General features: G+C 43.0%; 1 protein-coding gene across 1 annotated transcript in view; it reads right to left on the reverse strand.

The window, feature by feature from the left end:
• SLC7A2 (solute carrier family 7 member 2) overlaps positions 1 to 17,543 on the reverse strand; it is a 61,358-nt gene that overhangs the window by 17,628 nt on the left and 26,187 nt on the right. Inside the window, 5 exon segments of the mRNA XM_031943118.1 lie at positions 385 to 607; positions 906 to 1,033; positions 2,450 to 2,612; positions 3,143 to 3,298; positions 3,745 to 4,135. Coding sequence (XP_031798978.1) covers positions 385 to 607; positions 906 to 1,033; positions 2,450 to 2,612; positions 3,143 to 3,298; positions 3,745 to 4,120 — 1,046 coding nt within the window. The 5' untranslated portion in view covers positions 4,121 to 4,135.

Raw genomic sequence — 17,543 nt, forward strand, 5'->3', positions numbered from 1 at the left:
TTCCCAAGGAGGTCACAGGAAGAAAGAATAAGGTCTATGTTGTCATTCCCCACTCTAGGCCCTGTTAGAGACTCCAACCCATCTGTTGTTTAAACATAAATACACATATTATGTGGGAAAGCTGCCAGGAAAAGCATCCTGAACCCCAAAAGTTCTATTGATATTGTATGTGGCAAACTGGCTAGAATGAGGTCCTGACCTGCAATCCCCTCCAGAGTTTATCCCATCAAGCCCACCTTGAATACCTCTCTACCTGTCAGAGCAGCCTCTTCCATCAATGGGCAGTTCAACAAATGTCTTTGGAAGCCCCCCCACCTCAAGCCTAGGAGATCTATGAACTCCCAACATCCCCGAGTCCTGATTTCTGGTCCCCAAGGCACATACCTGGTAGACAAAGCACAGAGGGAGCCCACGGCCACCACATACTTGGCAGGACTCCAGCCGACATATTCGAAGGCTACAGGGAGGGGGCTGGTCTCGTCCAGGAGGTAATAGGGCATCATAAGGGTCAAAGCCGCAGACACGCCAAAGTACGCCATGAAGCACACAAGCAGGGAAGTGACAATGCCGATTGGAATGGCCCGCTGAGGATTCCGGACCTCTTCCCCTGAGGAAACGGGGAGGAAAGGCAGGAGAGAGTGGGTGGAGAAAAGACTCCTTTGTCCAGCTTTGGTTCTCCCTGGCACTCAGCAGGGGCCGATCACACCCCCCAGGGACAGCGAGGGCAGAAGAGACTGGGCCCAGGACCAGCGGTTGCCCAGCATCCATCACCGTGTGGACACGTGGCAAAGCCTGAGGGTGGGAGGCAGAATCCAGGACCCCTGCCTCCCTCCCAGGGACCACCCCCCCCCCAGCCTCCCCAGAGGGCTCTGCCTCCTTGAGCAAGTACCAAGGGAACTTCTTACCAGTGGTCGCAATGCAGTCGAAACCCACGAAGGCGTAGAAGCAAGTGGCAGCTCCAGCCAGAGTCCCCTTAAAGCCGAAGGGCATGAAGCCACCAACTCCATAGGTGCTTGTCCCATTCTCAGACTCTCTAGAGACAGGAAGGTACAGACAGGACAGTTTACCCCTGCTGTTCAGCCCAAACAAAGTGAGGGTGACATTGGGCTCCCAGTTTAAAATCTCACTAAAATCTGTTTGAGTCTCATTGGGCTTGAAGGCCCTTTCTGTGCCTCGACTTACCTCTCTGTAAATTAGGGACTGGCCTCTATGGTTCCTGCCAATATTGGTGACTCTGTGGTCTAAAGTCAGGTCCCACTTGGTCTACTGACACTAAGCATGCTTAATGGTAAGGGTGAAGAGACAGTAATCTCATATCTGATTTTGAGAATATTTTCACCCTCTCTCTTGTCTGCTTGGATCCCTTTAGCAGGAGGGAATATGACCGAGAAGTTCAGGCCGGCCTCAGGTACATTCTCCTAAGAGAAATGACTATTGATAACCAGTGATTTGGATTCAGATTTCCCCTTTTCTTTTACCCTTATTTCAATCCCTCAGTCTCTGAAGATGGAGGTAATGTTCTCCTCTATCCAGACCCCATCTAGGTGGAGAAGTCATAGAATTCTGCTCAGATTTGGGAGGAGATAATGAATTCTTTGACTAGATCACCCAAGGCTGGGGGTTAACTTAAGAAGTAAATGACATAGTCAGGTCCAATCCCTCCTTGTAATAGTCATTCTCTTATTAATTAAGCAACGAGAGTGGATTGCCCCCCTGGGGAACACCTCCTCTTTGAAGGGTGTAAATACTGTGAGCCTGCTGCCAGGACTGAATTTAGTCTCAAAGAGACAGCCTCATGACCATCCTTTTATTAAAATGCTGGCATTATAAATGAGATGGTTAAATTATCCACCAATTTTCTCTCTCAAGCCTTTATAAACATCCCACTCCCCAAGTGGAATGAATGAGGGACAAAAAGGAGTAAATGCAAGTGATATTCTTCTCATTGTGAACTGGACACATCCAGATTGTCCTAATAAATTATCCTAATAATTATCCTAAATAATACTAAATTATCCTAATAATTACTACTAATAATTACATTTGGATGTCATTTTAAGGTTGTCAAAACACTCAATGGGCAACCATTTGGCTGTCCTAAAATTTGAGGGAGAGGTGCTATTATTATTTTACAGATGAAGACATTTAAACAAAGGTCTTCCTGATGCTATAAAGTTCATCCCACCACATTCTGACACATCTTACAAATCTGTGACTCTTTTCTTTACATCTTTCCTAATATTTACCTTTGTCACATACACTTAATTATCACTCTCCCTCTATATCTTCTGCCTTTGGCCCAATGGCTAGAGCTCTGGGCCCAGGGTCAAGAAGCCCTGAGTTCAAATCCATCCAAAGGAAGTGTCCCACAAAGCCCCCTTGCAAGGGACTATGGGAGCTAGGTCTGGGCCAGGCTTTTGCCCAGTAAAGCTGAGAAGGACCCACTTACATGGTGGCAGAGAGATTTTTGAGGAAGTCTTCACTGATCTTCCAGTTGGCGATGTTGCCTTTCACAAACCCAGCGATTATCACAAAGATTAGAACCAGAATGTTAATTGCTGTAAAGATTTTATTCACCCAGGCTGATTCTTTGACTCCAAATGACAAGAGACCTGTAGGAAGACAGGGGGCACATCGTAAGAAAGGGCAGGGGTGGTCTGGTGGACAGGGGTCTGGGGAGGCCCGGGGGGGCTGGCCAAGCTCCTTCCCACTGAGACGCTCTGGGAAAGGAATGCAGCCTACTGCCCATCCATCAAGAATGGGCCCAGAGCAGCCGGCAGATGCCAATCTCAGAAAATGCGCCAAGATGCTACTTGTACAGGACTTCCTTCTCCCAATCTATGGGATGCCCAAGAGATGGCACACAGGGCAAGCCATGCCCCACTTATGTGGCCTTTACTCCTGTACCATCTTCCCTCCACAATTCTGTCTCTTAGAATTCCTTCTTCCTCAAATGCCCATCAACATGCGACTCCTGCTGAAGCCCCTCTGCCAGAGCCCCCCTGCTGGGTATTGCTCTCCCCATATGTGGGGTCTTCACCATGGGCTGTCTCACTTTTGCTTTGGAATTCCCACTGCCCGACACACACACCCAGAGGCTTGAGCAGTCTGCGAGTAATTCTCCGACGACCCCACGCTTTACCTGACAGGAGAAGGATGAGGCACACGGCAAAAAAGTCTGGATACTCTGCAAGCCCTGGGGAATGCATGCTGAGGTGGGTCCGGAAAAAACTGCCGATCTCTTTGTTGAGCAGCTCATCAAAAGTCCCACTCCACGCCCGAGCCACGCTGGAGGTCCCTTCACAAAAATAGTTCAGAAATGAGGGATGTATAATTAGCTCCAGGAATCATTCTTGGAAAGAAAGAGAGAGGGCTTCCCCTGAGGACCAGGGCCAAGGGCCACTCCTGGAAGGGCACGTGGCTCATGGGTACTGAGCAAAACCAGCCACTTCCAGGGCACTGTGGGACTTATAGGGGGAGACTTATTAAGCTAGTCACTTCCAGGGCACCGTGGGACTTATCAGGGGAGACTTAGTTTCCTTCCATGAGCTCTGGATTGTCCCCATTTCAGAAAGGAGGAAATTGGAGGCAAGTAGCCTCCTCATGCATGGAGCTGTTTATAGATTAGGATCCCCCCAATGGGAGCTCCCTGAGGATGCGGTTCCCCAGACTAGCACTTAGTCTGGCGCACAGAAAGCCAGACAAGGCTCTGGGCTCTGGGGCTGGCCCGTTGTCCAGACCTACCTATGACATAAGAGAGAAGGAGATTCCAGCCCGTGATGAAGGCCCACAGCTCGCCCACGGTGACATAAGTGTATAAATATGCAGAGCCTGTCTTGGGGACTCGGGCCCCAAATTCCGCATAGCAAAGCCCCGCCATGACGGAGGCCAGGGCCGCAATCAGGAAGGACAAAACAATGCTGGGCCCTGAGCTGGACTTGGCCACCTCCCCGGCCAGGACATAGACCCCAGCTCCGAGGGTGCTCCCCACCCCAAGGGCAATCAGGTCCACGGTGGAAAGGCAGCGACAGAGTTTGGAATCCTCCAGATTATCCAAGGTCACGATTTTCCTCCGGATGAGACATCGGGCAAAGGTCAACATGGATCCACAGGGAATCATCTTGTATGCAGTGATCTATGGGAAAAGCAAAGGGCAAAAGCAGATTTAATGTCACTCAGTCACTCAGCAAACAAACACTGGTGGAAAGCTTTCTGGGAGAGGTGACAAAAAGGAATGTGAGAGAGAATGGAGGGGGGATCTAGGGAGAGTGGGGCTGCAGGGACCCACTGGGTCCCATTTTTAGGAGCAAATCTCCTAATCTTTTCATTTAATCCTCTCCCTCCCACCCAAAGCCAACCAAGAGGGATGCAGCTTCCAACAATAGGGAGGGGAACACCCCTCATCACTGTAGTAGTACTGTGCTTACCAAGCAGTAATCAGTAAGTGCTCCCTATGTGCCGGGCACTGTGCTCAGCACTTGACACAGAGTGGGATCATTGGATCTCACAGCAATCATGAGAGCTGGGCGCTGTTATTGTTTTCATTTTACATTTGAGGGAAACTGAGGCAAGCTGAGGCTCACACAGGGTCACACAGCTAGGAAGAGCCTGAGACCAAATCTGAACTCAGGTCTTTGGACTCCAGGGGGTGAGGGCTCTATCCTCTGTGCCGAGCTCTGTAAATGCCCATTGTGAGAAAGTGTTGTTTTCCCAAGGATGCTAATTATTGAGAAGTCGGGCTGCTAGCTTGAGCCGGCAGTGACACCTGGTGGTGTGGCCAGGGAGTGCATGCTGCTTAATTTTCCCAGGTCACACCCCCGGGAGGCTTTGGGATGTGTCCATTCCCCTGCCTCCTGTGCCCCGGGAAAGGGGCAGCTGCAAGAAAGCAGAAAAAGGAGCAGCTTGTGCGCTCAGGGAAATCCGGCCCTCGTCTGTACCAGCGGGAGTGCTGTGTGTGGATCTGTGGCGGAGACCATCAAGAGTCCCAGACTGCAGCTCTGGGTGGAGAAAGGGCAGTCTCCTTAAAGCCGTCCCCTTCCAACCTACTCGATGGATGACTGGAACCCAGGTTGAGGCTCTCAATGGCAGAACAACCAATTGTCTCAAAGTCATCCATCTTCCAACCAATTTAATAGATGGATGGATGGAGCCCAGGCTGAGGCTCTGAATGGTAGAATAATCAATCTTCTTAAAGTCACCCCACCTCCAACCAACTGGATGGATGGCTGGAGCCCAGGTTATGAATTTAAATGGCAGAACAGCTGATCTCTTTAAGGTTGCCCCCTTTCCAACCAGCTCAATGGATGGAGCCCAGGCTGGCTGACAACCCAAACCGGATGCCGGGGTCTCACTGCTGCTGAGGGCACAAGGGGAGAGAGGAGGCCCTGGTGGGGTTTCTCAGCTTGCAGGAGCATGTCCCAGAGTGCTCCCTGGCTTCTGCAGCCCCTTGCTCCCCAGGGTTGTATGTAAGGAAGGCATGGGCCAGAGATACCCAGGGATGTACGTGCATTAGTGGGGGGAAACCTCACCAAGGCCACCCAAGTCCAAGCGAGACCCCGGGTAACCCAGGATCCTCAGTTGAGCTGAGCTTCCCTCCTGGTATCTCTGTTCCCTCCCTGGCTGTCAGCCTCCCCAGTATCTGCCTCCCAAAGCCGCTTGCCTCCCCATCACAGCACACTGCACCTCTCTGGTCTCTCTCGTGCCTTTGTCCTGCTCCTGGATTGCCTCAGTTACTTGCACATAACCGCTCTGGCCCAAGCTGTGGCCAGGGCAAATCTTTTAGTGACACTTGGACAGGGAGAAGGTCCCAGAGCAGAGTTCCCTGGTCCCTGCATCGTTTCACCTCCAGGACTCTTTCCCCAGCTCACATACAGTTATGACAAACAGGGGTAAATCCTAGGGGTAAATAGGAACAGCAAGTTCCACCCAGTGTCAACACATGCTGTTCTCTCTACTGGACAGAAAACAACAGCTTGCCCACTGACCTAAAATGAACAAGGGATTTCAAAGATCAGGGCAATTAGTCAGAAGAGACTGTGGAGGAGATTGCATCTCTCCAAGCGGGTCCCAAGCCCTATGATGCAGCTGCCAACATTTCACAAAACCAAAGTATTTGGAGCAGGGGAAAGAATGTTGGATTTGATATGGGAGGCCCTGGGTCCAAAGCTCAGCTCAGCCTCTTCCCACCCATAAAACCTTGGGAAACCCACAAAAACTTAAACCAAGAGATTAAGAAACTTTTCCAAGATGACACGGATGGAGAGGGGGCCCAGATTCTATCCCTCTTCTGTCCTCAGTTTCTTCATGCATCAAATGAAAACCATGGCTTTGAGGGTCCCATCCTATTTTAGATTTGTGATCCTAGACGATCTGGCCCAGAAAGGAGTAGAGCTCTCTCTAAATCTATCACAGACTTTCAAAAAGGCTGGAGCCAAGGTTTCTTCAAGCTAGGACTATGAAATCCAATTTCATTGGCTCAGAAGCTTATTGGACTAGAAGAAGGTATAAAGTTCCTCTCACTCCCAAGATGCAGTGTTCAATCCTCCCTCCCTCTTCCTTGTCCTGACCTCTCCCAGCCTAGGCTGAAATTTCAAACTGCCCCCTGTGGCTCCATAGCTGTCCCGGGGGCTGCCAGCCAAGGAAACTTTTTGGAGGGAAAGACACTTGGGAGCAGCTGGACAAAGTTGGGGGGTGGGTGGAATTTCAGACTGAGCCCACAACTGTGAGCTCCATTGAGGTTACCAAAGTCCCAGCTGACTTTCTCACACTTTTCACGCTACTTCTCTATGGCATCATAGCCGTCTCTGTTCCTGGACAGATTTAGAAAAACCTGATTCAAGTCTTTAAAGGGCATTCACTAAGCATTTGCCATGAGCCGGTACTGGGCAAGCCGCTAGGAGCTCCAAAAAACCCTATGTGGCAAAGTCTTCGGGGAGGCGTATGTCCTACTGCCCTTTCAATGCCGTAGCCTTGGCCATCGGGGGCCCACCAGCTATGGAATTTAGCTCACTTGATTCACCCTGTTTTTCAGATGGATCTTCATTGGGCAACAAAAGCTTAAATGAAAACGAAGGGAGAGAGGAGAGCCCTCACTCATTGTGGCCTCCTTGTGTGTCATAAAGGCAAGTTATTCTTCCGTGGGGCTTCAGTTATCAGATGGAGAAATGATAACCTCAAACTATAGAGCACAAGGAGGAAAAACCCTAAGAAGCAGTAGAATACAGTGGGGAGTCCGGGCCTGAGCTAGAAAACTTCCATTCACCCCCACCAAGACTTTCTAGTTGAGCCTCAATTTCCTCTCAAGTGGACAATGCAGAGATAATATTTCATGAACCACCAAGGACTCTGGCTGTTATTGTTATTATTAGTTCTCATGAGGATACGAGAATCTCAAAAAATGGATGGTTTAAGTAAGAAGAAGGTTCCCACTTAAATTTAGTAACATTTTTCCAAGCAGAGAATGCCCCTCACACTTCCCCCAGGCTTTGTCCCACTCTATTCTCTTTAATTATGACCACCAGCTACAGTGTGCTCCAAATACAAGTTTCTAATTTCATTTGGCACACAGCTCTTGCACAGGTGCCAATGAAATATGACAGCTGGACAGCCAAAGACAGTCAGTGGGTTGAGCAAATTTTCTACAGAAAAACTTGGGCAAGAAATGTATAGGATCAGTTAGGGAGGAGGGCTCATGATCTACACAAGTGGGAGTAACATCCTCACAAAGTTAAGCATGAGACATGGCAGGAGTGCAAATATGTGAAGTTTAGGAGTTTGAAGTCGCATGGTGATGGGTTTCTCTTACAAACAATCTGAGAGATTGTATTCAAGCCCACACAGCAGATCATGCATCTGAGGTCCTGGGCCAGGGCCTGTGCACAGTCAGGTTAACAGATGAGAGCACCAATGCTCAGCCCCACAGCTCATAATTGGTGAATCTGGCTTTTTCTTGCTCTAGGCTAATCCTAAAAAATCTGTATTGATTTCTTCAAACCAGCACAAAAATTAGTACAATAATATCTTGTTGATTGGAGGAAGGGGAAGAGAGGAATCTGTATCATGGGAATCAAATAAGTCTTAAATTAGGATACGCCTCCCTGACCTAGTAAGCAGAGTACATTGCAGAGTTGCATTGTAGAGAGAACTCTTTCTGATCCTGATGGAGGAGTGAGAAGATCAAGGAAAGATAGGTTGTTTATAATTTTCAAACATCAAGAAAGAATAACATCAAAAAGAACATCAGCTTAAAAAAACCCAAAGAAATGTAAATCGACCAAAATAGAATTGAGAGCAAAATTAAGAAGATTGCCAATATAATTTTTTAAATGTATGAAAATTTTAAATTATCAGAAGCAATCTTGCAAAATATCCCCATATACCAACCACAGTTCTGAAGACTAGTTAGAAAACATCAAGGTCAGATGAAGGAAGAGTTTGTAGAAAGGTTTAAAAACCCCCCACCAGAATTAAGTTATCTGAAACACAATGGAAAGAAATAATGAGCAAGAGAAAAACCCCAAAAGATCAACGGAATTGACAACTGATTTACTATGATAGAAACCAGCATGACAGCCAGAGAATGAAAGGAAAAGGAGATGCAGAAAATCACCTAACAACAAGAATGAAAGAATATGAAGTAGCATTCATAATGGGAAACATCACAAGGCAGTATCCACCAGCAGTTTGGCAGTACTCAGCAGGTACTTATTAAATGTTTAACAAAAATATCAACTTGGAACGAAATTCAAAACAGCAATTTCCCAACTTTCCAGAAAATTAGAGAGATATTCTAAATAAGAAACTGTCCAAGAAAACTTCCCAGAATCTGCAAAAATGGGCTGCATCATGCAACCAGAATTCTTAGGACCTGAATAATGGAGATTCCAAGATTGAATACCCCTAGACACAGTATTGTTAAAACTCCATCAAGCATTATAGGCAGGGTAGAATCCAAACTTCCGTCACAAAGAAATTCCAGCAATTGTACTCAAAATCCCAGTAGATTTTTTAAATGGGAGGATGAGATAATCAGAGCAATAATAGTAGAAAGACTGGCTCAGGAGCAGATAGATGGGACAGTAGATAGAGCACTGACCTTAGAGTCAAGAGGATTTGAGTTCAAATCCAGCCTCAGGCATTGACATTAGGCAAGTCACTTTACCCAACTGCCGACCCAAAAAATTAAATTAAATTAAAAAAAAAAAAAGAAAGAATGGTCCATGAATTTGGCATTCTCTTTACCCGGCTAAACTCAGTACAGCACTTCAAGGCAACAGGGACATTTGAAACCCAAACTGGACTTAACCCTAATGTTTCAATTTCAGCTGGCCCTATCAGTCAAAAAAAAAATTAAGTATATAAATCAAAGTATACTTCTCTAATCCAAACAGACAAGTTGCTAACAATGTCTGAACTTCCAAAGTACCGTGTTGACTCAACAAAAGCACCTGAATAGAGAAAGGAGAGTAGAAGATGGAAGACAAAGTAATCTACAAGAAAAACTTCCATTTTTGATAAAGATAAAGTCCAAATAAAGGAAAACATACATGCTTCTGAGAACAAAGCAGAGAAATTTTGTTTAGAGTGATTGGTCAAGTTTGGGTTAAATAGTAGAAATAACAACAAAAGTATTTTATTCATTTCAATGAGAAGGAAAAGACCAATCTAACAATTAGATAGTAAAAGAACTGAATTTTTCAATCCCCAAACTGGAAAAATGAATATTACATTTGTCCTAAGCAGAGAGGAGGAACATTTTAAAAGAAATAGAAGAATATTACATAACAAAACACATTACTTTTCTAAAATGAGGATTAAGGAAAAACTAGTGATATCAAACATATCAGCTAAAGCTAATGAACAGATAACCACAAGATGAACACTTCTCAGTAATTAAAGAACATGAATAGAGGATTGTGAGGAAAATAAGATTCGTTACTATGTAAAAGGATACTCATTTCTTAATAAGTTGGTACAAATCAAAATAATCTCAACAACACAACAACAAAAAGGCAAAATAAATTTGTGAAATTTTAACATTAGTAAGATTGTAAGGAAAATAGCTACTCAATACATCATTGGTAGAATTGCAGACTAGTGCAAATAATTTAGAAATCAATCTAACAACATATATTAGAAGTCACAAAATTGATCGTACCTTTTGCTCCAGTGATAACCACACAGGACTTTACATTAAAACATGGCAAAAAGAACTTATCAGTAGATAAATCTTCATAGCCATACAAAACACTCATTCATAATATATTTACTAAAAAAAACAAAACAAAACAAAACAAAAAAAACAAAAAACAAACCCACCAACACCAGGAAACAATTCTTTCTCCAATTATTGTAGATCAGCTGAATATATTAACATGTAGTAAAGTAATGAAATAGTGTTGTAAATGCCATTGAAAATACTAAGAAAAATGTGGAGAGACCTGCATGAAGTGACTCAGAGTGAGATCAGCAGAAGTAAGACTGCACACATGAGGTCCACAACAAAGAGACAACAGCCTGAGGCAGGGGCACACAGGGCACACGCAAATCTGTGTTTGTTTTCTGTTAATTTGTATGGTTGTGCGTAACTGAATTTGTGTGGTTGTGCATGAGTGACCTCAGCCCTTTCCAACTACTATATGGACATGGGCTTGATTAGGGTGTCTCCTTTTCTGTCTCTCTATCCCTCTGTCTGTCTATTTCTGTTTACCTGTCTGTCTCTGTCTGCCTGTCTCTGTGTATGTGTCTGTGTGTCTGTCTGTGTATATGTGTCTGTCTGTCTTTGTGTGTGTATCTGTCTCTGTGTCTGTCTCTCTGTCTCTCTGATTCTGTGTGTGCATCTGTATCTCTGTGTTCTGTCTGTCTGTCTCCCTCCCTTTCTCTAATTTTCTCCCCCCTCTTTCTTCCCCTTCCCCTTCTCTTTCCTTCCTACCCTCCCTCCCTTTCTCTCCCTTTCTTCTCCCCATTCCTCTTCCTCTCTTTTCTCTTTCTCTGTCTCTTCCAATGATCTCTCATAGTTACTAAATCTCTCCACCACTTTTTTTCCCTTTCCCATCCCATCTCACCCTCTTCCCTTAGTCTTCATCCCTCAGGAAACCTCTGCAGGATTTGCCATGGCCTAGATAAACTTTTCTCCCATGGGTTTTCATAACAACCACATTGTTGGTTCTCCTCCAATCTGACTGCTCTTTCTCAGCATCCTTCCATCTATGTCCTGGATATCCCCACATACCATGTGTGGATGTACTCTGGAGACTGTTCTGCGATCCCAATTATCTCTCTCAATGTCACACTGACCCTAGAAGTTTTGGCCAGTTTAATTTTCCTGGGTCTTTCTATGCAGTCCTGGTCTTCCTCTCCTGAGCTCCAGTTCCCAATCACCATTATATCTGTTGGACATGTAGATTTGAATGTCCCATAAACAAATCAAACTCAGTGTTTTCAAAGCAGAGCTCATTATTGTTCTCTCCAAATCCATCCCTCCTCCAGACATCCCTATCCCTCCAGTTATCTAGCCCTCAAGTCAGTATCACCTTCAACTTTTCCCTCGCTTCTCCCTTAGGCCACACATCTAAGTAGTCACCGAAGCTTTTGTATTTGACCTCCACATCTCTTGCATGAACCTCCTTATCACTTTTCTGGAGCAGGTGGACATTCTCACCTTTCTCTAGACTAAGGCAAATAGTCTCCTAAATGGTTTCTTCTCCTTCTTTCTTCGAAAGTCATCTTAATATTTCTGCCAAATCTCTTGGCAAGAGTCTAAGTCTGTCAACCTCCCTAATAAACTCCATCACCTCTAGATCAAATAGAATGGCCTCTGAAAGATTTTACTGCCCAGCCCCAGGCTACTTTTCCAGCTGCATTATATTGTTTCTCTTCTTTACTCACCTTCAGTCTCTTCTTCTTCTTCTTCTTCTTCTTCTTCTTCTTCTTCTTCTTCTTCTTCTTCTTCTTCTTCTTCTTCTTCTTCTTCTTCTTCTTCTTCTTCTTCTTCTTCTTCTTCTTCTTCTTCACAATTAGGGTTAAGTGACTTGCCCAGGGTCACCCAGCTAGGAATTTTTAAGTGTCTGAGGCCAGATTTGAATTCAGGTACACCCATTCCTTCTAGGGCTGAGGCAGGTTCTTCCCCCATGAGCCTTGACCCCCATGTTTCAGCCACTTATGAAGTTTAGGACAGTTCAGAAGGTCATGAGGGTTTTCAATGTAATTTATTAAGATATCAGATAAATTCAAGTTTGTGGTTTTGTTGCCATATTATGAAGTCACCAGATTTTAGACTTCAATCAAAAAAGAAACACATAGGAAAATGGCCACCAGCAAGACAATGAAGAGCCATTTGGTGGCAAGGAGTAGTGTGGAATGAGCCGTTGGTGGTCAAGTGTGGGCACCAGTCTTGGCTCTGTACACACCAAGTGTGTGGCTATGGTCAGGTGGAAGGCTACTCATCAGAGCTTCTGAAACAAGAGGGTTAAAACTGAATAATCTCTAAAGGTCCTTTCCATTTCTCAGTCCGGGAAAATTCAACCTGCTTGATCAAATACTAAGTCCCAGTGCTGATCTTTTCCTTTTTGTGTTCTTGGGCTACCCCCATTCTAGTAGGAAGACAATTTTTAGAAGCCATCATTAGTTCCTCCTTTTTGTTTTCTTAACATGTCTTTTTTCAAAGAGGGTCTCAGCCCTCCCTGATTCTCTTTCCTACTCCAAACAGAGCTTTCAAAGTCCCCTTAGACACCTCCCTCAGTCATTTCCCACAAGTCTCAGTTCTTTCCTTATGGTATTCTTACCAGGTTGGACCACTTATGGGGGGAGGGGGATAATGATTCTTATTCCTTTATACATAATACCTTAAAATCTGAGCTTCTTTGAGAGTTATCTATGTAGTCACCTCATTTTCCACATCTCTCTCACCATTTTCCTTCTCACTGTATTACTAGGGGTCTAGTCAAAATCAAATTTTTGTGAGCTACTTTAGCGTCTGTCCACTCTTCGAAGGTTTTTTGTTTCCTATATAATTTTTTTTTATCATCTAGGTTTGGCTTCTAGACCTATGATGTCATCAGTCTAAGGCTCTCTCAATATGAAAACTCTCTTCACTCATACAGACTGGCAACTGCCCCATAATGTAGCCTTAGAGAAAGTTGCTTGGGGCACTAAGAAATGATTTGCCAATGACTGCACAACTGCTGTAGTCACTGACAGGATTCAAGCCCAGATCTTCCTCACTCCATGGCCAGCCAAGTGTCCAATTCCCTATGTTTTCTTTCTTAAAGTCTAGGCTACATATTAAAAGTTGTAACATTCAGACAAGGCACGAGTACAATTATGAAAAGTAGATGACCCTCAAAAGCTTGTGCAAACTCCAGCCCTCCCCCTTCCCACTGTGCACTGTTTAACTTTTTTTATTTCATTTATCTTATGTCAACAACAGGCGGTTTGTTTAAGAGATTTTTATAGGTGGGGGGGTTCAACAAAACCTCATTGCAGAGAAGGTCCTTGTACCAGAGCAGCAAAAACAGGTTTCATCACTTTTTGAAGGGAGGTTGCCTCATACTTCCTGAACACATCCCACTGACCTGACCAATCATAATCCATGGATGCAAATATCTACAGTGGTCAAATGAAAGGCAAATAATCCATTATCAAATTAAACTACTGGGGGAGGGGAGAAACTCCATCCACATTACCAAGCTTAACAGACCTCTCTGTCTTGGCTTGGGACACCTAAGAAATTTTATGCCCAGATGGGAGCTCTGAGACCCTCTCATCCAAACTTTTTAAAAAATGTGCCCAAGATCTCATCATGGTAGATCTGGGATTCAAAATTGCCAAGGCTTCTGAGTTTGAATCCAACATGGTCTCTGTGCCACAATATCAGAAGGAAAATTATAAGTCATCCAGTCCAACCACCTTCATTTTTCAGTTGAGGAAACCAAGTCCCTCAAGAAAAGGAAAGTGACTTTTATGAAGTCACATGGGTAATTAAATGGCAGAGCTGGATTTTGAACCCAGTATTTTTTTTGTTGTTGTTGTTGTTGTTATTCACTATATTATCCTATTAGTTGGAGCTATGACTTTGGGCAAATTGATTCTCTTTTGTAAGTCTCAGTCTCTCATGAGAGAAAATTGTCATGGGGCTTCAGGATAGAGACAACCTTCCTCAATTCTTCTAAATAGCACAGTAGCTATCCCTGTAGCTTGTGATGGGTGACCGCAGACTTTCAGAGCTAGAAGGGGATGACCTCTTGTCCAACTGCTCCTTTCTTGCTCTTAAGTCTTCTTTCTATCCCATGACACCCCAATACACTCAAACAATTAAAGATTTTCTATTGAGGTAAGATTTTCTACTTTTGCAAAGATAATCCATAGAAGGATAATAGGATAAAAGAAATATATACAACACAACAAAATATGTCAATACAAATCATATCAGTCTTGAAGTGGTTGCTTTACAGGAAATCAAAAGACAGAAGTTGAAGGGTGACCTAGAGGCTCTCTTTGGAGTACAAAGGAGATGACAATAGCTCTTTATCATCTATCCAAAACAACTAGAAACAGTGTTTCATCGGTGCTGTGATCATTCCATGTTGCATGGTTAATAGTAAGCATTTACAAAAGTAAAACCTTGAAAATAATTTGTGTCTTCTGCCAGCTTCAGTTACAGAAAGTATAAAAGTTAGAGAAATTCTCTATTAGAGAATTTCTAAATTAGACACCTCAATAAACTAAATTAATATTTACTCAAATTTAAATGATCTCAGTGGGAGGAGATGGCCAAAAATAAGTTGGAAAGAAAAACCAAAGGCTTATCATGAGCTACATAGAAGGTTCATAATTATAATATTGTGATTGGTTTCTTCAAAAGAAACTTGTTAGCAAGCTTGAAACAAAACAAACCAATGGCTATATCTGGACAGTAAATGCCCTGTTACTGAGCAAAGACCAATGTCAAGACAAATCAAGAGAATAAACATAATAAAGACATGCTATTCTAAAAGTTACAACCTAATCTGTTGACATTGAAAAATGAAAAATGGACAAAAGAACAGACATCAATATAGACTAACATTATTCTCTGTGGAAAGTGGATTACTAACATAGTAATGCCTCAGTAAAGAGGATTAAAAGAGTGCAAAAGAGCCTTAGTCCAGCAATCATTTTATTTCCTTAGTAAGCAGAGATGGGACAGTTAATTTAGTCAATTTAGCATGTGAATTAATTTATAAAACCTTATGGAGGAGGAAGAGAATAGGAAACAAATTTGTGTGGCAGCATGTGGTAGATTTGGAAGCACAAGTATGTGGCTCTACCATTTACTACCTGTATAATCTTGGATGGGTCATTATTCAACCTGTTTCATCATTTGTAAAATAATGAAAACAATCTTGAAGGTTCCTTTGCAGCTCTAAATCTATAGTACTATAAATAGTATTGGGTTATAAAGAATCAAAGAACATAGGGACAAGAGATTCAAGAAAATTTGACATGAGCCAAACAAGCCAGGTACTCCCAAATGGAAGGAAGACAAATGGATAAAAAAATGATAAAGGTCAATATTTTTTAAAATTTCTTTAATGATAGTGGATTGTGTACTTCATAAAGAGTTGATATGGTACCAAAAGATGAAAAAAAGAAAAACAATGAGATGAGCAAGAATCAAGAAAGAATGACAAAGAATCAAGAAAGACTGAGGAATGTGTATGATGTTTGTGTATGTGTGCATGTGCATGTGCACGTGTGTGTGTATGTGTGTGTGTGTGTATTTGTGTGTAATAAATGATTACTTGCTTGCTTGGTCTGTCTATTCTCAAGCTACACAAAAGGAGAAAAAACAGAAGAGGGAAAAAATCAGACATAATTAATACCCATTAAAAGTCAATAGATCTTCAAGAACAATTCACATTCTCAATTTCCCATCTTTACAAAATGTTTTGAGAATGATCTACCTAGATACCAAAAACACTGTTGATGAAGGCACAAGAAAGAAATATGAAAACTTTCACAAATTATATTCCAAAGCTTTATAATCATGCAACTGTCTAAAAGATGTGGAAAATACAAGATCCCACTGTACTTGCCCTCTGTTAATTATTTTTATTTTATTTTTTGGTCCCACATATCTTAATTTTCTTTTTAAAAAATTTATATTGTCTTTTTCCAATTACATGTAAAAACTGTTTTCAACATTTAAAAAAATGTTCAGTTCTAAATTCTCTCCTTTTTTCTTTTTCCTTCCCCCATCCTGAGACAGTAGACAATCTGATATAGATTATACATGTTTAATGATGTAAAACATTTCTAAATTAGTTACTTTGTGGAAGGAAATGGAAAGAAAAAAAGGAAAGGAAGGGAGGGAAGAAGGGAGGGAGGGAGGGAAGAAGAAGGGGAAAGAAGTGGGGGAGAAAGAAAGAAAGGGAGGGAGAGAAAGGGAGGAAGGGAGAAAAGGAAGAAGGAGGGAGAAAAGGAGGGAGAAAAAAAAGGGAGGGAAGGAGGAAGGAAAAATACTGATTTGTTACAATTTTACAAGAATCCTCAAAAGACAAAACAAGTTTTACCTCTGTCCAGTGACTGACTGGAAAGCTAAATGACACAGTAGATACAATACTGGCCTGGAGTCAGGAAAACTAATATTTCCAAGTTCAAATTTGGCCTCAGAAACTTCCTAGCTGTGTCATTTGATCCTATTTGCCTCAGTTTCCTCATGCATAAAATGAGCTACAGAAGAAAGTGTCAAACCATTCTATTATCTTTGCCTAGAAAACCCCAAATGGGATCACAGAGTCAGACATGATTAAAAAAACAACTGGACAAGAGCAATGACTATTTATCAGTATTAGACCAGACTCAAAAAATTTATATTCACCATTGTTATGAGAGAGGTCTAACTTGAATTCTAATTGGAAGCTACTGAGATAAATAACCTCCATTTGCCTTTAGTAGTCGTTGACTATGTCAAGTCTTGAAAGCTGTAGAGTGATTGTAATTAAAGAGGTAAGCCTAAATACCCATAGAGGGAAAACCAAGAGGACTAAAGATGCCTCTTAATGTCTGTTCATCCACCTATCCAGCTTACATTCAATCAGGATAGACATTAGGCACATGTCTCAGAAGAAGGAAACATGCACCCATAAGAAGGAGGGAAGCTGTGGGCAAAGCAAGGTGGAGTTGTGGGAAGAGAACAGAAAGAGCTCTTTGGACCCTAGTTGGAGTCTCAAGGAAATCAAGGAAGTGAGCAGTGCTAGAATAAATCTAGTAGTAAATGTTTCTAGGATAGATGTTTCAGATTGGGCAGTAACTTATTTTTTCCAAAACAAATGACAGGAGAAAGTGAAGCGGGTCCTGCTCCCTTTTATTGGGGAACAGGACACTCAGAGCCCAGGAAACAACCTTGAAAAGTTCAGGAAAGAAGAAAAAAAGTTGTTCAACTTTCTAACAAATCAAGGAAGCCTAAATCCAGATATAGTGATCTAGGAGAAAATCATGAACCACATGCTGGAGCTACATAATATCTTTCCCCTTGAGGTGCCCTATTTCCAAAATTGGTGGCA

This window comes from Sarcophilus harrisii, chromosome 6 (assembly GCF_902635505.1).
Source record: "Sarcophilus harrisii chromosome 6, mSarHar1.11, whole genome shotgun sequence".
NCBI lineage: Eukaryota > Metazoa > Chordata > Mammalia > Dasyuromorphia > Dasyuridae > Sarcophilus > Sarcophilus harrisii.